This window comes from Chaetodon auriga, chromosome 14, assembly GCF_051107435.1.
Source record: "Chaetodon auriga isolate fChaAug3 chromosome 14, fChaAug3.hap1, whole genome shotgun sequence".
Lineage (NCBI taxonomy): Eukaryota > Metazoa > Chordata > Actinopteri > Chaetodontiformes > Chaetodontidae > Chaetodon > Chaetodon auriga.
The window spans coordinates 8,522,791-8,545,000 of NC_135087.1; the positions used below are offsets into that span (position 1 = coordinate 8,522,791).

At 46.2% G+C, this 22,210-nt stretch overlaps 1 protein-coding gene across 1 annotated transcript in view; it reads left to right on the forward strand.

Annotated features, from left to right (window-relative positions):
- Nucleotides 1-301: 301 nt before the first annotated feature.
- hs6st1a (heparan sulfate 6-O-sulfotransferase 1a) overlaps nt 302-22,210 on the forward strand; it is a 54,589-nt gene continuing 32,680 nt past the window's right edge. The window contains exon 1 of the mRNA XM_076748717.1: nt 302-1,115. Within this exon, the coding sequence (XP_076604832.1) occupies nt 616-1,115 (500 nt within the window). The 5' untranslated portion in view covers nt 302-615. The remainder of the gene's footprint in view (nt 1,116-22,210) is intronic.

Here is a 22,210-nt window from a genome sequence, read left to right on the forward strand (position 1 = left end):
GACAGGCAGCAGGAAGTGCATTAAATTAGGTAAAAGCGTGATTTATTACTTATGATTATTTAATTTGTAGAAGAAGAAAGTGGTAATATTATCTCTTAAAAAGTGTCATGGTCTCGCTTTAACTGTAGGCTTTATCTACCTATCTATCGATGTAAGGCCACTATGGATTGGCTACTAGCAGATGACGCGGTCGTTACGTTCAACCAATAAATTAAAGCGACTCTCCCTTTTACTCGGTTCGAGAGAGAGAGAGAGAGAGAGAGAGAGAGAGGTTGAAAAGGTAGAATTCGCGCTGCATCTTGGGTACATAACTCCATGGTGATGCAGTGAGCCTGTTGTGTGGACGGGAAACCGAAGTAAAGTAAACGGGGGAGGGTCGGCTACGGGGGGGCTTTCAGTGAGTTACAATGCGTCTTTCACGGTGTTGAACAGTCTCGGTGAACGATGAGCCAACTTCGCCGGTCGCCTCGAAGCGGAGTGAGCCACTCTTGAGCCCCGAAAACGAGTCCTTCTTGGCGGGGGAGAGCGAGAATGCAGAAGCCGAGCGCCCTGCTCCCTGTTGTCGGCTTGACTGGGAAATGGTAGCGTACTGCAGGAACCGCACTTGGAAGGAACATGGTCGAGAGGAGCAGCAAATTCTTGTTGATCGTCGTCGGATCCGTGTGTTTCATGCTGATTCTCTATCAGTACGTGGCTCCCGGGGTGATCAATTTCGGCTCCCCGCACGGTTATTTCACGGAGGAAGACGAGGGGGACATCTTCCCGACTCCGGACCCCCACTACGTTAAGAAATACTACTTCCCCGTCAGGGACCTGGAGAGGACGATCGATTTCCAAATCAAAGGGGAGGACGTGATCGTGTTTTTGCACATCCAGAAGACCGGGGGGACTACCTTCGGCAGGCACCTGGTCCAGAATGTCCGTCTGGAGGTCCCCTGCGACTGCAGACCGGGCCAGAAGAAGTGTACCTGCTACCGGCCGAACCGCAAGGAGACCTGGCTCTTCTCCCGGTTCTCCACCGGCTGGAGCTGCGGCTTGCACGCCGACTGGACCGAGCTCACCAACTGTGTGCCGGGGGTCCTCAACAAGAAGGAGAACAAGCAGAAAAATCAAAGGTAATTCTGGGACATGTTAGTTTTATTGACTGAAGGCAATGACGAATTCCTAAGTGTGAGGTTTAGGTTGTAACCTGAAGTCCGTAGTAACTCTTTGACGTATGTTTGAGGATTTGATCCTAACTTTTAAAGTAGAGGACAGTGTCATTATCTGTCAGTTTAGACGGGAATTGCAGCGATGCCACAGTTGGAAAAAGATCACCTGAAGACACAATAAGGTCGCTGTATTCTCACAAAGCTGTAAGGTGCCTTTCTGTGGGATAAAATATAACCATCTAATCACACCACACTGAAATGTAAATCAAACTGTCTCCTCTTGACAGTCCTACGTCCTGCACATCTTAGTCTGGTTTACAAAACCGCCTTAAATGCAGGCAAACCCTAACCCTTCCTCTGGAGAGACGGTCACAACAGGCCTAATCTAATTGTACATTTTAATGCACGTCTACATGCAAACGAACAAAACTTTCCAAGAGCACGCAGCTATTTAAACCATAAAAAATGCACAAGTGCTACCAGAGAGGACAGAACACAACAGAAGCTTATTGTTCCAACTGAATACCACAAACACGTTCAAGTTCCCGCAGGACGTTAATGGATGTAATTGGTGGCCATGTTATCTTAAATCAGAGGTCCTTCTCCTCTCTGGGTGGGTCGGCGTGATGTTTAAAATATAAGAAGGATGGCGGGGGTTGGTGTGTATCGCCCTGGAATAGTGGCTTGATAACAGATGCTGAGAGACAAATGTTGATTGACATTTCAACACTGCGCTGTCACAAATGCCACAGGAGTTCAACAGTGCCTCTGTTGATAGGTGCCAGCGTCAGGGTGCCCTCCCACAGAATCACATACCGAGATTCAGCTGAATTTATTTCAGGCAGGGCAGCGTAATGCATCCAGGCAACATTTCCACTCAGTAATAATCCCTTGCATTGACGGCGAGGTATCCAGACACGATGTGCATTCTTATTAAGTTATAGCCCATTTCATCTCTGCGCCCCCCCCATTGTTGTTGCCAACATATTGCATCCCTCACCCAGACATATTGACGGCTATATCAACTTCCATTTCACTGCACCCTTGTGGTTAAAGGGTATGCTTGTTGAATGGGTTATGTGTCTTTGTATTGCCTGAGCTCGTTCAATATTTTATTTTGTCTATAGATGATCAATGGGACAAGGGGGGTTTAGAAATTTGTGGGAATTTGAAGAAAGGAAGAAGTGTTTTTTTCGCCTCTCTGCCTATCTGTCTGGCAACCAGGCGCGGTGGAGATGTCAGGCCGGCTGCTCTGCTTCCCATGGCTGCTCAAACTGGGGATCAGAGCTGCAGGCTGGGCAGGGCTGGGCTGGGCTGGGCCGGCAGGGGGGGAGCGGGGGACCCTGCGGGGGTTTGGCTCCGCTCTAATCCGGGTGATTATTACCGCTGGGACACACAGACATACACACACACTAGCCCTGGTATTTGCTGCTGGCGTCAGTCCTGACTCCCGTGGTTTCCCCTGGTCAGAGGTGATAACGTGTCCGGCCATTTTGCATGGCGAGCTGGGATATCACAGTGGATGCAGGATAAACAGCCTTTCATCACTTTGTGAGCACGGTTTCTTGTGCGCGGTGTGTATTTGTCTGTGTGTTTGTGTGCACCTGAAGAGGCCACTGGAACAGAGAGAGACAGGAAGGCAAAGTGGATGGGAGAGGTCTAGGTATACATGCATGGGCGTGAGCGCAGCGCAGAGGATCTCTTGCCTCCGGTATAATCGAGTATCCTATCACTCCTGACAGGAGGAACAAGGGACTATAAGTTTAATAGTACCCTGAAGAAAAACAGTGCTGCTCCATATTACACACGGCTCCACTTCCACGGGAAAAAGAAGTGAATCGCTGCAATGAGGAGCTCTGAGGACAAACTGGAAGCGCAGCCTCATTTCTCCTCTGATTTTCGTTACTTTTTCTGTCTTGCCTGCTTTTCTCTATACATGTTTCTGTCTGTGTATGTTTTAAGTCCACGTCTCCCTGATTTTTGGTGTCTTGCACGTTGGGCCCGAACTCGACTCAACTCGCTCTTTTTTTGTTTTTCAATTGTCGAAAGATGCACATAGTGTACCTGGTACTTTATTTGAGAGCCAAGCTGATGCTGAACGGTGGATTGAAAACACTGCAGACCGCTGATCGGTCAGAAAGAATCATCACTTACGCAACACCAAGCAACGAGACATCTTGTTTGTGCTATGATTTAGGATTTCCTAAACTCTCCTGTTTTTTTTTTCTTCTTCTCACCTTTCTCTTTGCCACCACTTTGATTTCCTCCATTGTTCCTACGTTTGTGTCGCGTTGAAGATGATGTCACAGCAGTTTCCCACGGCATCGCTATTACAATCAGATAAGAACCAGTGTTGAAAGGGTGTTATCTGCGGTGGAAAACGAAATCAAGAAAAGTACCTGGTAGCCTCACCGTGCACTGGAAACATGCCTTCGTATCGCTGTGGTAAAGCTTGTTTTGGGACATTTGTCTTGAGGGCAGTAGCAGTGTGGTGCAGAGGCCAGAGAAAGTGTGAAGAAGATCATCTGTGTTTACAGGACGGTGGTGAGAGATTCCTTGGCGCGGTGTCGTACGCATAGCTGTCAGATCAGCTGTGTGTATTGTCAGCGTGGTGGAGATAAACAGTCTGCAGCCTCAGCCCGTGGTGTGACAGTTTTACAGCTTTAACATGTCTGACACACCACGTACCTGTTCACTTTGCGGAGGAAGTGGTTCGGAGTTACGTTGTTAACTGCGAGAAGCAGAAAAGAGGAAACAGCGGCTATCTGGACATCTTTGACCTCGCAGCAGCAGCAGTTTCAGAGTTGGAACCCAGCATCTCTCTGCAGCTGTGCTCTCCTCCAGCTGTCGAATAAATTTTACACAAACGTTTGAAACGCTGCAAAAATAAAATGTGAATTAGGACCATTTCCATCAGCTGGATACAAGCACATAAATATGCCTCCTGAATGTGGGAGAAAAAAAAACACTCACAAGGAGAAAATCAAGAACAAATGGATTCAAGAATTGAAAGTTATGAGTCCAGTTGTAATGAGATAATGAGAACAAATATATCTGCGTGTGTTTACTGCTGCCAACAACATTTATTTTCATTATTGGTTAACCGTGCCAGAAAAATGCCAGGAAGTGGTTTTCAAAAAAGTGTTCGACCCAAGTTTGCAGAGCCCGAGTTGACAGATTTTAATTGCTTCTTTCATCTGACTAACAGACTTTTTGGATATTCAAAAATACATTTAGTTATTTTTGCCAAAATTGCCAAAACAATTAACAGATTCTAAAAATTCTTATTCTATTTGGAATCAAGGAGACAAATGAATGATATTCTGCTATTTCATTACTTATGATTAGTGCAGCTGAATATGTACAATAGCAATATAAGTGATAATTAAACTCACAACTGTGCAGTCCTTGTATGGATTAACCAGCGGTGAAGTACTCAGATCTTTTACTTAAGTAAAAGAAGCAAAGCCACAGTGTAAAAATACTCTGTTACGAGTAAAACTCCTGCATGCAAAATCTTACTTAAGTAAAAGAAAAGTATTTCATTGTTGCAGCTGGTAACGCTGGTTAACTAGTTGATTTATATTTTATATTAATAATCTGAATCTGCAGAGTAACCGGTAACTAAAGTTATCAAATAAATGTAGTAGAGTAAAAGTATAAGCAAGTAAAAGTAAAATACATGTCCCTCAAAATTGTACCAAAGTACAGTACTTGATTAATGTACTTAGTGACCTTCTACCACTGGGATTAACATGGGCCTTAGATGCTGTTCCATTACATCTAAAGAAAAAAAAATACCGATTTGATCATCAGAAAAATGCTGAATATCAGATTCGGACTGACCCTCGGTTGACCCCTAATTTGTACATCAACTACAATCAATGCATTGACTCATTGTTTCAGCTCTGCTTATGTTTATATTGTAAAACAATAGTGTAATGAGTGTGTAAGATCCTCATTTAAGCCGGTCTGACATTGACTTTTAAAGCATTTCTCATGTCCAAAGCTGCTATTGAACCGTTTTGTATTGATTCTGTAACGTTTTCCCAGCCTTGTTTTCACGTCTGCACTGTTCACCGATTCGACAGACGGGCCCGCATCACTGCGCGCTGCACGGCGTCTTCAAACCGTTTCTACTTCAAGAGAGCCTCAAAACTTTTTCCAGACATTGAGGAAATTGGATTGAATATGGTGGTTTTTCAAATTCAGCATATCACAAATTGCGGGGGGAAAAAAGTGCTACGATGGATTAGGCTTAGTTTGGTCTGGTGACAAATGTGTCAGCTTTAGAGGAAGGCGCATTAGGCGGGAGCGAGCGGCGCTGAGATGAATGGCTCGTAGCAGGAGAGACAGGTCTGTCTTTGATCGGTGATGAGATGAGATCGAGATGAACAGTGGCATTGTGGGAGAAGAGGACTCACAGCCACTCACTGTGGATTTGTCATTCCCCACCTCTTATATCAGTTTTAATGTTCCTCACTGATCCCATGGGACACACACACACACACACACACACACACACAGTGGTCCGTACGCATTAATGAGTGTGTGAAACAAACAGACAGCGACCCTAATGCAGGCCCGTAGATATGGGGCTTCTAATTGGTTAAGGAGGTTCCTATCACTTAACTCAAATTAGAGGCACACTTTCAGATGGAGGATACCATCTGTCCTGTGCATGTGTGTATGTGTGTGTGTGTGTGTGTGTGTGTGTGTGTGCGCGCACATCTCATGTCTGTGTGTGTGTGCCTGTTTTTAATCCCAGTGTGTCATAGAGCGTCTTAGTAAGCAAAGTGATGGGGCTAATTTTACTGCCTCTATCGCGGCCCTCTCAAATCACTCCCGTTTTTTCTCTCCATCTCTTCCTCTCCCGCCTCCTCCTCAGCCCCTCCGCTCGCCTCTGAAACACTTTCCCTCCCTCTCCTTCCATCCAGTCCTCCCTCCTTCCCTTCATGATGGTGTCACTCTCTAATCAAACAGCAGGCTTGCTTTCCGCTTGGTGGCTTTATGGCCGGGGGGCTCACTCTCTATCTCTCTCCTCCACTTTTTTTTCCCACCTCTCTCCTCTTTTCTCTTCTCTCCATCTCTGCCCCCTCGTCTTTCTTTCTCTCCTTTGCCATCTTTCTCTCTCCCTCTCCCTCTGAGCGTGACTACCGCATTAGAGGAAATGTCTTTTCATGGAAGATTTGCTGCAATTTCCAAAATGGCTGCTTTGCCTAATGGACAACTGCCTTGGTTCTAATGAATGATTACATGTACTGTATGAGTATGGGGGGCGAAAGGGAAGCGGGGGGAGAGAGGGACAGAGGGGGGAGATGGAGGCGAGTGATATGAGGAAGAGGATGAGTGTGGGACAAGAGGAGAGCTGTCAGGGAGTGATTGAAAAGATAAAAGATGGAGGGGTGAAAACGTTTAGTTTCATTGCTGGGGAGGGGGCTAGTCAATTAGCACGGTTGTCAAGCACTGGGCTTTACTCTTCTTTCAATAGGTCTGTTTCAGATTCACAGCACAAATCACTGCACTCTAAGATGGCTCCGTGTGTTAAGTGTGTATGTGCGGCGTGAGAGCGGATGCGTGTGCATGTGGTAGCCCAGCATGGTGCCATCAGCCAGCCAGCCAGCCAGCACAACCCAGAATCCAGATGAACTCCAGGAAGCTGCAGAGGCAGTCCCCGCTGATTGGCATGTAGTACAAATGTGTGTGTGTGTGCGTGCACTCATGAGTTGCCAGGCAGGTTGGTGTTAATCCAATCAGATTAGCCAGGTTTAAGCGCTGGCGGCCAGGCGCTCCAAAGCCGGTTACGTCCGCTCATCCTGCGAATGCACCACGTTCCAGCATTCCCAACAAGCATTCCCACATGCCTCCAGACAGTTACTCCCCGCCTGTTTGCTCGGCTCAAATCGCCTTCGTCGGCTGCTCTCCTTACTGGGAACCAGGCTCTAATTGGGTTTACCATCGGTGGCGTAATACAGTGCCAGCCTTGCTTTACCTGTTACATGCTAAGTGTGTGGAATGGCTGTAACGACAGATTGACATTAAAGTACATTTTATGTCAATAAGTAAGCAAACATTAATGGATCGCTTACTCAAATGATATGTTGGCCTTAAATTCAACACTAGTCTCGCAGTCAAGCAAGTGGCTTTTAAAATTTCATCCTGTGTCCTTCACAGTACAGTCAGAGGATGTCGGACGTGCGCTGCATCTCACACATAAAAGGGTGCGATATGGCCCCTATGTGTTTTCTTCTTCAGTAGCTTGCGGGGAGTGTTGACAGGCCTCTCTCAGCTACACCGCAGCTTCCCCTCAACTACAAGTTCATCTCAGGTTCAGCCTCAGGTCATGGTAACGTATAACCCAGCCTCGCAATTTCGTCTTGAGAGACTTGAGCTCAGTAGGATATGTGGATACCTCCGTCCGTCGGCCTCTCGCCGCACACTCACGCAGGCTTTCGTTTGAGTCTCTGCCACGCCGACTGTCTGCAGCCATTTGATGAGTAATGCAAAATGTCCTCAATTAAGACCAGTCTGCCGGTTTTGAATAATGCTGATTATCAGGGTAAGGTATGGATTCTTGAATTCTTCAGGGGGACCATAGAATGAACATTAACCTGAAAGCGTCCACAATTCAAACCCGCACGGCCAAGTTGAGTTAAGGCTGTTGCCGCCATTGATTTGCCCCAGCTGTTTCACCTCAGTGCGTTTTAAAGACAGGACAAGGCGAGGGATCCGCTTGACCGCTGACGAATGTCTCCATTGGTGGTCGGTGAAGCCTGCAAGCCTTCATTATTGATTAGCCGTTATAGATCGGAGAGGGTTTTTCATTGATTGATAAAACTTGAATGACGCCGTCGTGGAGCAGAGCCTCTCCAGACCGATCCGGCTGTACGCCCGACAAAGAGGGCAGACGGCGAGAGAGAGCGGGAAAGAAAAGCAAGAGTGATGTGTTTCTTAATCATTACACAGCCTCTGTGTGTCACTCTGTCTCTTCCACCCTCTGCCGTCAACTGTCAGATGTCACCCCCCCTCCCCCAAACACACACACACACACACACACACACACACACACACACACACACACCACCACCGCCACAGAAGTAGCCCTGTGGACAAATAACCGTGTGGCGAATGATTAGCAGACATTTCTATGGCTGGTAATGAGGGGCGCTACGCTGCAGCAGTCCCGCCAACAGGATTACCGCCTATTGATTAGCCTAGCCTAGCATTAGCCTTGTTAGCTAAAAGGGGCAGACTGATTAGTGGCCATTTCTATAGTGGTTAATGGGTGGTGCGGCAGAATGCTATGGTATGCTGTCCATGAGAATGGGATTACAGGCTATTAATCAGACAAGAGGCTAGCTGAAGTCATTAGCCGGCCCCGCGGCAAAGTCAGCGCGTCTGTGGCTGATACCAGTTCCTGGTTTCTAAATCCGGTTTGGCCTTGTCTCGATCGTCTGGTCTCTGGCTAAATAACGACCCTGAGTGTCTGTCTTTCTTTTAACATCCCTACCCCACGGTGCCTGATTCTTTGATGCCACTCCTCGTCTTTTTCCCCCTCCTTTCCCTTCTTCTGAGATAGAGAAGGACGGAGAGAAAGAGGGAGAAAGACGCCCCCAGAGACTGCTCTCTCAATCCATTAACAGCACTGTCTTTTCATGTCCCTGAATGTGACAAGTCCAGACAGGATGTGGCCCGCGAGCTTCAGCTCATCTCTCACTCTGAGTGCCGTGCCTTTATTTGTAAACAAACAAATAAATGCATCAATTTTCTGCATGCGTGTGTTTATGAATAAATGCATCTATTCATGAAGCTGATGTGTGTGTGTGTGTGTGTGTGTGTGTGTTTGTATGTGTGTGTTTGTGAGGGAGAGATGGCCAAAGGAGGCATGTGAACGGAGAGGAGAGGCTGACAGGCGTGTTAATTGAATTGTGGGAAAAATGCAAATCCCATACTGCCTCTTTGAATTAGGGGGAGGAGTTTTAACTGATTGGGACTGTCTCCTCTTTGGACACACACACACATACACACACACACACACACACACACACACACACACACACACACAGTAGGCTAACTTTTACCAAATCCCCAAAAAGAGAATGAATGATAGCCTTGTGTCTGCATCTCTGCACGCCTCGCCCCGTCTTTATTCCCATCATTTGTCTCCATTTTTCTGCCCATCATACGATCCCGGCGCTCCGGTGTCTTTTGTCTGCACGTGAGATGCAGATGCACGCGAGACTCCCACCAGAAGAGCTGAAGTGCTGATGCCATTCATGGAAAGACAGAGAAAAGCAGAGATTCTTCGTTCTGCTACACTTGGTTTGTCCGCTTCGCTCCGGGGCAGAGCTGTAGATCACCAGAGTTGCTCCTTTTTGAAGCTGCACACGTTCTCTGAGCGAGTGTGTGAGAGAGAGAGGGAGTGTGTGTGTGTGTGTGTGTCCTCTGCCTTCATTTGTGCATTCATGCAGGGGTTGCATGTGTCGGGGTGTTTGCCGTGTGAATGTGTGGCCTGTGTGATCCGTGTTCACAAGTCTGTATGGTGATTTGATGTGTGTTGCTGCGTCTTGTGTAAACCGCAGATGATGTGTGTCACTGTCGCTTCTGTTGCTGCTCTGCTCATCACAATCTCTCTCAGCCGTATTATTATTTTGCGTGTTGAAGTTCGTTTTTGACTGATTTACTCAAGTTCCCTTTATTTGCTTTCTCTGGAGCGCTGAGCTGCGTCTCTCCATCAGTTCTGAACAGTGTTGGGATGGCTGCTTTTCAAACAGGTTACAGATTACTAGTCACCCTGTTGAGAATATAATAAGTAATCGATTTTAATTGCTTCATCAAAGTAATGTAACTCCTGACATGTGATTCGATTTTGGTTCCATTAGCTCACCTGTAGATGTGTCCTCAGGTGTGTTAGAGCCCTTTTCCGATTTCACAAGGAAAATGCTGCCGAGTTTCCAGCGCTGAAAGGCGTTCTTGTACAACAATGTGACCACCCGCCTGGACGTGGTCGCCTGGTTGCGGGCATGGTGGAGTCAGGTTGCCTAGAGCAGTGCGCATTGATTTGATTGGCAGACGAAAGGCTGTGAAAAATCAAGCAAGAACAGTGGTCATGCTACCCGCGATGGTGCTGCACTCAGGTTTGTTCCAATGACGTTGCTGACCTGCGTTGTCTGTAAATATATATTTGGATGTATCCCCTTCGTAATCACCCACATTTTGATTAGCAACTGTACTTAACTGCAGATTACGATTAAAAGAGATGCAGACCATCAGGTTCAGATGAGGTCAAAAGCTGCAGAAGAAAGGTAAAAAGTGAGTGTGTTGAGTTACTAACTTCTGGTCGAGTGCGGTTCCTTGTTTCTGAGGTTTTTCCAGGGTTCTTAGAACCCGTCAGTCAACTCCGAAGAAAACTCGGCCAGTTTGTTTATACTGTCAATATTTACCTGTAAACCCGCACCTGAAAAGAAGTTTGAGATGTTTCAAAAGTGAGATTCTGTTTAGTGATAAAAGCTACATCGTTGTCGTTTTAATGGCCACAATGACCAACTGAAGGTTACGACTCGTGTCTGAAGCTGCTCTGAGCGTCTACCTGTGCAGCAGCGAGGGTTCTTTATCATCGTCATAGCTTGGTTTTGTCCATATTCATGAATCTTACTCCTTTCTAATGTAATTTTTCCAACTCTCCAACAACTAGTTGTCATCTCTGCTGTCATCAAAGCATATGAAACATTCAGCACGACATACAGTGGAGGAAGGCTCTGTTCCAAGACTGGATTTTCAGTTTTTAGCATTTACAAATGTCTTACTTTTAGAACAGAACCCTTAAATTTCACTTTCGCTCTGGCTCTGGTGCTTCTTTCTTTGGAGAAACCGTCTTCCGCTGAGCATAAATAGCGCAGACTTGAGCATGCAGAGAGCATATTAACCAGACAGCTGCCCTGAGTTTTCATTTTGTGGTTTGGCCAATTCATGGAATTAATGGTAATTCACTTCAGATGACCGAATTCGCTGCAGACAGTTGTCTTTATAGCGGGTAAAATTGTTGCCAGCCACGCTTTCACTTAACTTTTATCACGTCTCGTTTGAGACATTGTTAATTATCTACTTCAGATGGCTGCTGTTGTGATCTCTTGTGTAAGTAAGTGATCTGGTCAAACGTGTTTAAATAAATATGTCACCTCATGTGGAAATCCCAACACGCTGCATTGCTGAGTCAACTTGAACAGTTGGAAAGTAGGACAGGCCTCTCCTGCGACGGCGGTAAAGAGCAATTGAGGGAGCGAGGGAGTGTCACCCTGCTGAAAAAAGGTCAGTGTTAAAGCTAATCCAGTTATACTATTCTTAGTGTCTCTTCACCTCTTTGTCTCTCGCCGCTCAGCCTCCTCCTCCTCCTCGTCTTCGACCCACATGGCACTGTGGATCTGGGCCACGAGTATGTAGGTTTCACCTTTTTCCCTCTACATGCTTTAATTCTTTCTCTTCTCTCCCCGTTTTCTCCTTCACCCTCCCCGTTCTCCCTTTCGCTCTTGTCAAAAACTTCATCCTCTCCGCCACCACCCTGTCGTTTTGAGTTCCCAGCGCGTGTCAGCTTCCTCCAGAGAGAGGAAGTGATGTGTCAGGAAGTGCTTTTATCCGCCAGTGATCTGATCTGATGTGAGATTGAGATAAACACGGGAGGAGTGTGGTGCTCTCTCTCTCTCTCTCACCTTAGGGAACTGTACGATGGAGAAGCCCTCTTTTTCTTTGCTTTTTTTTTTTTCTTTTGCCTGTGAAGGCTTTTTCCTCGTGTGCACAGACAGAAAAATCCGGTGGTCTTGGGGTGATTGCCAAATTACAAAGGGAATACTGGAGAGGGGCTCTTTAAAGCCTGTTCAGCCCCTCAACGTCCTTTAAAAAACCTGCTTAGGAAGTAATCTTGTAACAGTGAAATCACAGGGTTGATCCCTCTCAATGTGTAATACGTCTGCAGATGGCATTCAGTTGTCTGTCAAAGTGTCTTTTAGGAAAAAAAACTAAACCTCCACCTGCTCCCATTTTTTTATTCTATATGTTAGAATAAATGCGGGAAAATACTTCACTTTCAGGAGCCTCCCACGCATGCTAAGTACACCGCTGTGACATTCAGAAGACTAGGACATGAACAAACTACAAAATATATCAATATTTCAGATTTTGCCTTGGGTTGTCCTAACGAGCACATAGATTGGCTGATTAGAGTTTAATAAGAAGGGAAAACCCAGTCCCAGTGAGGCGAGACTTTATTTCCAGGAGTCGGTGTTGTGGTTTAAAAAGCCTCTGTGTGTTATACCAGATACACATGCAGAGGCTGATGCACATCACCCACTCGTAGAGGTCAAACCAAGCCCAAGATATTTTTAGATAATTTGTCAACTTTATCTGAACATCTCTTTCGCGGTTTGTTTTTGTACATGGTCGGCTTGGTAGCGTAATTAGCGAGGAGGCTGTCTTGCAGCGAGTGGATGCTCTTCTTCTTTATCTTTCCTTCTCATGCTCAGACCCTGACACCCGCGCGCACACGCAGACTTGAACGCCGCGGATGCGACAGGATGCTGCTCATTGTAGACTGAAGCTCGAAAAACATGTTTGGATCACCCAGCGCTAGCACAAGACTCAAAGCTCACTCAGTTGTTCGAAGTGGGGATGTTGAGAGGCATGCAAATATCCGCTGACGTGAAGGGGTGACAACCTGGAGACAACCAGGAAACTGGAGCACACACGACCTCTGCGACACTCAAATATGTAAAACCGCAAAATGGACGAGATGAGGCTTTCCCAGTCCTCTGAGATATAACTTTAACGAGCTAATGGGACTTGTTTAATCCCCTCGGGAAATGTACTCCCTCACCGTGTGTGGATGGAAGTTACTGCACAGTCAGAGTATGCAAACCACGTCCTCAACGCTGAACATGCCCCTGAGCTCCAGGCTCATGAGAAACAAGGGAAAAGCGGCCTCATTTAGTCCGTATGTGTGAACTCGGGGGTCAGCTGACATTCAGACTGAAAGCAGACCTGCGTGTTGTTTCAAGTACCAGTGAGAGACAATGTGATCCAGGAAGTCCAGTTTGAGTAACAGATCCACGAGCTTGAAGGCTCATCAGGGCCCAGAACACTGCACAGCAGTTTATAGTACTCAAGTTCTCCCAGCAGCAATCATTTTATCTTCGGTCACAGTGGAAATGTACCGTTCACATTGCCGGGAATGTGCGCTTGCATGTGTTTGATTAACATCTCACTAAATGACGTCGCATTTGTCGTCACGCAAAAGTTGAGCCAGGTCCAATTTGCTGCGAGATGTAAGTTTTCCTCCTAAACGCTGATAAGATGTGTTTGGTGGATGAATCATTAAGCATCATTAACAGGTCACACTGCTGCCATCTAAATTTCATATTGTCTGCATAGCAGCTGGTGTCATTCCTAGACAGCCAAGAACTTGTTGGTGGCAACTAAGAAGTTTCCAACAAATGGCTCTGCAGCGTATGAGTGTGGTCCTCACCTGCTCTATAGAAGTGTCCTGAGACACTGAGCTTCTGTTGTGATTTGTCGCTATATAAATGAAATTGAATTGAATTGGGGCAAGGTGTGCCCAGACAGTGTTCCCTGAACAAATTAAAGTCAATTTTTCTGTTTAATTGAAGCTTCCTTTAACCAGGGGAGTCGGTCAAAAACAAAGCCTCATGTACGCTGACATGCAGTCGCAGGCATATCTGCATTTCCTCCAGAAAGGGCAGTGAGGGGGTGGGACTGACTGACGTGAAAAATATTTATCTAAATTAGATTCTAAACGCATGTAAACAAAGAAAAACACCAGGGTCATCATAATCAAACGCTAATCAGAAAACTGAAGCAGGGAGTGTAATGTCACCAACACAACAAGAAAACCAGCAGAAGTAATTCAATTATCCGTCCCGTAAGCCATCTGTTGGCTTCTGTGTGTCCATAGCAATAAAAGAAGGACAGCAGAGGCATTCGAGGGCCCTAAAAACCCGAAGACCTCCGCCCTGTCCCTGCAGTCCAGAGGCCCTGTGCCAGAGCGATGGCGGCCCGTCATGACTCGGGTTATTTCCCGCTTGCGTGATGTCGGCCGTTCGCATGTTGAGCGCCACAATGCAAATACCCCGAGGCACTCATGCAAAAGTGCAGCCCGCGCTCTCTCTCACACTCTTTCCTGCCACACGCATTCAGCCTCCGTCCCCTCGCTGACTTTATGGATGTTCGCCGTTTGACGTTTTCCCTTGGTGAATACACCCCCCCCACCCCCCCACCCCAGCCCTCCACCCCCGCCTCCTGTCCCGTTCCCCTCTTCCTCCCTTCCTTCCTTTCTCCCTTCTCTCTCTGCCGTCTTTTGTCCGGCATCTCTTCACGCTTGACCAGCCTTGCTGTGACTCTTGACTTCAAAGAGCTACTTCATTCATCAGTCACTCATCAGAGAGAGAGGGCCATTCAGCGCCGCGCTAAAAGAGAGGGAGGGGACGAGGAGTGAGTGTATAAAAAAAAAAGAGGGGGAACGAGTGTATGAAAAGAGGGCACGAGAGAGAAAGAGGATCCGCTCTTGACCGCGGGGAACCTCGGGAGTCACAAAAGCAGAAGGGAAAAAAAAAGAGACACACTCCCACATCGCCACACACACCCATACAGGCTCACTCTGCACACCCTCTCTCTCTTTTTTGTTTTTGTCCCGTTGGGTGTGTTCAGGTGCCGCAAACACGATCCCTGCCTCCCTTTTTCTGTCACTCCGTCTTCTTTCTATCTCGTCTTTCCTTCATTCTTTTCACTTGAGCCGGCAGGACAAAGGGGTGTTGAGGCCTGTTCCTTCCCGTAATCCCTCACTGCACCTGTGTGTGTGTGTGTGTATGTGTGTGTTTGTGCGCGTGTGTGTGTGTTCAAATCTGTTCTATACCGCCGCTCTCCAGTATTTCTAAATCTCGCCCTCTGTATTTTCATCGCCTTCGTGCTCACTGACATTCTCCCTCTTTTTTTTCCCCCCCTGTTCCTCTATATTTTGAGGTGGCTGGCAAGCTAGTTTTCAGGTCAGTGGGAATTGCTATTGCTTCCCCTCTCAGCTGGAGTCTGGCTCACACTCAACTGCACACAAACACACACACACAGAGGGAGATATGCACACTTTTTTTTTTTTTTTTTTTTTTTTCCTTTCTCTTTGTGCGAGCGGTTTATACGGACATGTGGTTGTGTGGTCTTGTATACACGGTTGCCTGACTTGTAAAGATGCATTGCTTGTAGGTGTGCCAGGTAGCTTTTCATCCGGCTTTTGTCTCTTCATTATTCTGTCGTTTATTTGTTTTTCTCCCTCAAGTAATAAGTCATAACTGAAAGTCTGTCACGCTCTGTGTGGCGCTCGCCTCAGTCTGTTTTTGTGGTTGTTCACTTTCTGTAGAAAGGAAAGGAGATTTCTGTTATGACTCACCTTGTTTGTGTGTGGGCATGTATGTGTATATGTAAATCCTTTTACCCGGGTTAACCTTTTAGTGCTTAAGAAGCAGGTTTTGATGTTCCAGAAAAAAAAAGAATCTGGTTCTATCTAAGATCACTTATCATGAGGTATAAGTGGTTAAACCCAGATTTCAAAAGCTTATCAGATCATTCTTGCACTTCAGTAGTTCTTCACATAGCCAGAGGGCATGCTTTTATTTTGGCAACTAAAGACTTCAGTTCGCTTCTCATCTTTTTTGAAAGCGAAAGTATATATTTACATGCTCTCAGCTGGTACTGCGAGCAATGATTATTTAGTTATTTTCTTTTATTTTCTTCATTAATTCATAAAATGGTTAAAAAAAAAAAGGCCATTAAGCTGCCTGAAGTTTCAGGTGGCATCTCCAAAGTGCTTCTCTTTTCCAACCAACAAACCACAACCTGAAGAAATCTCACATTTCACATTACCTTTTTGTCCAAAAAAAACTGTAGATAAATTACAGTTACGAGTTTATTAGATACACCTGCACAGTCTTACGCAACTCAATGCAAAAGCCCTTTGAGAAATTCAACCTTTTTTTAAGCTCACGATGTTCCGTTTGCATCGACAGTGCGGCAGACAAGTGTTAATTAAACTCTGCTAGTGTTTGGGCTGTGTTCAGAGGTAGTGCTGTATTGGACTGCATTATGTTTGAACACGTTTCTAATATTCTCGCACCCATATGTGTGTAAAAGGTGGCAGACAAAACATAGCTTGGAGAAACAGAACTGTGTTAAACTCAACATCACTAATGCGATGCAATCACAAACGCACCCGAAAAGCCTCCAAAAACATCGATTTGTCGCTGAGTTTTTACAGTTGGGGACTGAACGTAAAGAGCAGGAATGGCAGCCACTGAGAATCCATCAAAAATTTGGCACGGGTATTACCGTGTCCACAAACCACAGTGTTTGGATGTCGAGTCGAATACCACGTCCACGCGCTCGCAATCTTTGTCTGACCGTGCTTCACCATCGCGGACACACACACGCTGCCACGTGCCGGCGCACGCCACCGGCCACAAAAAGCTTGGAGAGAGCAGGTGTGGAAGCGCGGTTGAGTCACAAGTCTTAATAAAGCAGAGGAGGTGAGGAATAGTTAATGAAACACCCAGACGTTTCTTTGTGTCTGTCATCCTCGTTTCCAGAGAAAGTGTGTGTGTCTGTTTGTTTCCTGTGTGAAAGTTTCAGCACGAAACGTAGAAATACATTAATTTTTGAAGTATTCATCAGCATGTGAGTTACGTGCGCACACGCAGTCTGATGTGGTGAGTCAGTCAAGTTCTCGTAAGCCTGCGAGCTGTGTAACGGGGGGGGGGGCAAAAACATGCCTGAACAACATACACACACGCATGCACAGACACATTAGCTTTACCGCTCAAGAAAATGGAAGGCAAGACTAAAAGAGCTGTGGAGGAGGACATTGGAGGGGAGGGATGATTGAGTTCAAGTATCCAAAGGAAAGGAGAGATGGAGCGAACAGTTGGAGGCAAAGAGAGCAAAAAGAAAACAGAGATGCAGTAAAAAAGGGAGGAAAAGGTGAGGGAAAGTATCTCTTGGTCTCCCCCGCCTCCCCTGATGGAATGTTAATCAGCGTAAAGAGGTCAGCCCTTTTGGCGTTTCAGAGACTGTGTGCTTCTGTGTGTGTGTGTGTGTGTGTGTGTGTGTGTGTGTGTGTGTGTGTGTGTGTGTGTGTGTTGGGGTGAAAAGGTCGGACATGGTGTTCTGGCCTTTTGGAGCCTTGTCTGAAGTGCTTCAAGTGAACAACTGCACACAGGGGTCCATTACAATGCCCTTTACAACCTTCTTTGCAACACGCTCCCAGCTGCACAATTCACATAAACACTGCTTTGATTCATCTGTTTTGACGGCATTGTCATGATAATGAAACACTGCATGAAGAGTTCCATCCCAACACGCTAAACATCCAATTTTGGAGATTAAAAAAAAAAAAAAAAAACGATGCATTGATTGATTTTTTTCCATCTCCAGAATCCAGGACTCACAAGTTGCCATCTTTTGTTTTGAACTTGTTCTGTCATCATTCTGTGAGAGCTTCTGTCTGCTTTTTCAGCTCTCAACTTCTACACCTGTCTCCTTTTTTCCCCTCCACACAAAGAGGGAATTCTGTCAGTGGGTTAATTTTGGCAGGTATACACAGAGAGTTGTAGATCACAAAGGATCAAAATATGTCATGCATGGCAAGCAACTGAAATGCACTGTACATTTCGTATTTTTATTGAAGAGGTCTGTGGGGTTACGTAAGGGCAGCAATCGCCCGTGGGTTCAGGAGAAGGGCTGCGCAGTATTGACAAAAACACAGTTTTATCTATTATGAATTGCGCACTTTGGCATGGGTTGCATCACATTTCAACACAGCTTTTTTCCACTCCGAAATTCAGATTTCACTGCTCGAAATAGTACTCAATGTATAAATGAAGGTGCAGTCAGGAGACGGCGATGCTTCAGGATTTGTTTGGGTTAAATGAACTGAAGGATTTTTCTCCAGCGTGCACAGCATCTTTGATAACTGGCCAGAAGATTCTTCACAGCACCAAATTAAGTTGTGTAGGAAGCTGTCTGCAACATTTTTTTTTTTTTTTTGCTTTAATAAAAAAATGACAGCCTCAGGTGATTTGGAAATAGCAGCAGTCAGTATTGAATTGCCTTTTCTTTATATGATTCATTGTGCAGTCCCACTACAGAGGCAGGTTTCAGACAGGAAGGTTTCAGTTGTGAAAAATCAGAAAATACAAACCAGTCAAAGTTATCATCCCAAAGCTGGCAGTCCAGTTCTGTGTGAACCAGTGGAAGAAAGGCAGTTTCCCTCTCTCAAATGATTTATTACAGCTGCTGTAATCAGTATTTGTATATTAACACTGACCGCCGATGTTTGTGAAACAGGCTGCTCTCAGTGAAGTATCGTCTAACTCCTCCGTTCCGTTCAGCTCTGTGGAGCCTTTTAGCATCTTGTTGGTTCACTGTCACAGCTCTCATCAGGCAGCAAAAAGCTGATAAACACACACTGCACTACCTGACAGGCAAAGTTAGCCACCAGCTGGTGAACACAGTGGAGCATTTAGCAGCTAGATAGCCAGATATTTCCCTCAGGAGTTGGTGGAGGCCAAAGCAGAGCTAAAAGGAGAGAGGATACTCACCAGATGACTGAGGTGGTGATTCGTCTCGACACGTCCTATCATGTGACCCTTTTCTTGGATACTTGGGTAAAGATTTCCAGGTGTTGCTGACCTTGTCGTCTATGCCAGGAGCTGTTATCACGCTACTAGTACCTACATGCACCTGAGGCAAACAGCACCATGCCCAGTGTACGTGAGTGCTCATGTGATATGCGTCCTCTGACGTGGTCGTCTGGACCAAGACTATTTCTGATATAGTGCTAAAACGCCTGGATTGTCTGGATGGAGATGGTGTTAGTGTGGACGCGGCTTTAATACGTTCATGTCTTGTGTCCACTGCCCCTTGGTGGACAAAAAGTCCGTTGGTGCAGGTTTAAATAGATTTTGACAGCTTAGCCATGTTCGTTAATATGATAATTCTACTATTGTTACTCAGCACGGTGGTTGACCTGATTGTCATAACATGAAGCCACACTGAGCCATGTAACTGAAGCTATGCTACAGGTGCCTCTAACGTAGAGGCTCAGTTATAGCTCTACATACAATTTCCAGCACAGACGAAGTGATGTTGCCCCTCCTCACGTACACAGAGCGGTTGTTTTTAGCACTAACTTACATTCCCGTTGTGATGCAGAGTGGATATCAGTGGCGAAGTGAAGCACTGGAGGTGGTTTTTGCTAGAGAAGCAGAGCTCCTCCGTCCAGCCTTTTATTTTGGAGGCTGGATTTACTTGGCCAGTCTTCTGTCACCAACTTATTTTACACATTTCACTCTGATTGCCGTATTTCGTGGGTCACTAGTCCGAGGTGAAGACTGCCAGTTTGTGTCGTCTCCTTAGCTGAGGTCATTTTTACAGCTAAATCACTTGAAGCAGCTTTTTCAAGCTAGAAGTGTTTTTCCCTTATTTCAGTTTATTGGGCCGTATAAGAAATCAGGCCATGTAATTTCACTTGGGACCAAAACAATCAGACCAGGACCTTGTAGAGGGGGCGGGCTCAGTACATCTCACTGCACCTCCGAAGTGAGAGTCACTTGGAGCGAGGACGGGATCCGAGTGCCATCCATCTCCGCTGCACAGCCACGGTATGAATGAAGCAGAAATGTTTTCAGAAAATGGTCACGGTGGTTCAATTACCGTTTCAAGCGACCATATTGTAAACCCCAGGAATTAAACAGAAAGGGATGTTAATTATGCAGAATCGCATTTCATAAATAGTGGGATAATCCTTTGTTGTACATTAGGACGACAACAGGCACAATTTCTAAGGGGAGTGTGGTAATCAGTGCAGTGATCCACATCCGCAGCAGATGCTGATGCTTCATGTTTGTTTAGCTGTTAAGGAAGTCCTCTCCAGCTACAAATATCTGACGAACAAAGAAACGAGCGTCACAGGGGTCAAATCCTTTCCTTTTCCCCATCAAGAAAGTTTTCATTTCAATTTAAAATTTCTGAAGGTGCTTTGTTACATTCTTAAAACTGAAAGGCCTGTCTAGGACTGCCTGCACTTCAGCTTTATGTACATTGTTAAATAGCTAACTGCTATATTTAGTCACCATTCAGACATAATGTTTCACTGCAGCAAACACAGTGGAGGCTCGACAAGGTCGCACTGAAGCAGTGCTGATGGCAATACGTTTGCTAGAATTTTCGAGCCAAGATGGACACTTACAGGCTTAAAAGGATGTTATTTTCCTAGTTTCGGTCGTCATCACTGCCGTATTAAATGCTGAGAAATGGGTGAAATCGCTAAAAGTTCAGACGAAACAAACACAAGCAGTGAGACGATGGCGTAGGTTTTTAAGAAACGTCAGCATTAGCAGTGAGGGATTATTACATTTCAGGTGCGTCCACTTTTGGTTTCACCTCAAAATAAAGTGCTTTCGATAATCTGGTTAAGCTGCTGGCCTGGTTACAACCTGCGTGATTGTTTGGCCGATTGTCATAACCAACGTGGGAAAGTGTGGGCAAAAATAAGACTCAAGTTGTAAAAAACCCACATTATTCCCCAATAAACCAGGGAAAGCAGCTTAATGAGGAGCTGGCCTCACTCTCGCCATCTTCTCATCGACGCCCTGCCTCTCCCAGTTGCTCTGAATTGAGGTTAGAACGCGTCACACCCACCCATGTGTGTGCTTGAGTCTGTGCGTGTTAGCTTGATGCTAACGTTGTATGTATGTCCGTATGTACGTTAGCTGCCAGCTTTGCCGCGTCTCCTCTTTTGATTAATTAAACTTTGAGGTGAAAGTAATGCGACACACACACACACACACACTCACACACATGTACGCATGTGGTCTGTGACTGTATCTAGAATAAGATGTGGTCCCTGTAGAGTAAGAGATGCTATCTCGGCCTCCTCTCGTGTCCCCTCTCCGTCCTCCCCCTCCGTGTTTCTCCGTGTCTCTACCCCCGTCTCTCCATTTCATACCTGTGCTCACGCTGTCATCTCTTCATCGCTCTCTGTCCTTCTCTGTGTCTCTTTCTCTCTCTGCTGCTCTTCTTCCCCCCTCCATCAGATAAAAGCTGACAGCTGCCATCAGGCTTATTTCAGGCACCGACACACACGTACACAAACACACACACACACACACTCCCTCCGTCTTCTCTTTTCACACTTCCTCTCCGTGTTTGTCACCTTCTCCCGTAATTCCTGCATCCCCCTGTTTGACTCCGTCTGAACGTACCTGCTTGTGAGTGCATGTGTGTCCAACTTGGACTGGTTTCTGAAGCTTGGCCCTTACCAGCACAAGATCTGGAGGAAGACAAAAGCAAACAGGGAATCACTCCTCTGCTGCTTCGTCTCCCTTTCTGCCTCGTCTCTACCTGTCCATCTGGTCGCCCGCTCTAGGGAGGGGGCTTCTCACTGTGTGTTTCTCCCCTGAGCGTCAGCCTCTTTGAGCACACATCTCTCATTCATTTATAATGAGCTGTCAGGCTTTCCTGTCCCCGTGGATGCACAAACTCCTTGCTTTTGGCATGCTGTCTCTGTCATGCCCAACGTGTCCATCTCTCTCTCTCTCTCCTCACAATTTACACATCTGTCTGCCAGTCTGTTTACTGGCCTACCTGTCACTCCTTGTGGCAAATAAATAGGTCTTCCACCTATCAATTTGTCCTTCTGACTGGCCTTCCTTTCCTGTCTGTCTCTGTGCCTGTCGGCCTGTCTCGCAGTTCACCCCCCCCCCACCCCCTCCCCCCGTTTGTCAGTGTGTCAAATTAATTCGTCTGCGTCCCTTAAACGAGCCAAGGAGTGGCATTTTGAGCTATTGATCTCAGGCGGTGTGATTGCGTAGGGATTTTATATGGTTGTCTAATGTTTACACAGTGTCACTGTGTTATCAGGGCTCGTTGTGCCGCCCCCATACCAGTGCGACTCATTACTTAATGTCTTCTCTCTTTCTGTGTTTTTCATATCAATCCTCCCCCTTCAACAT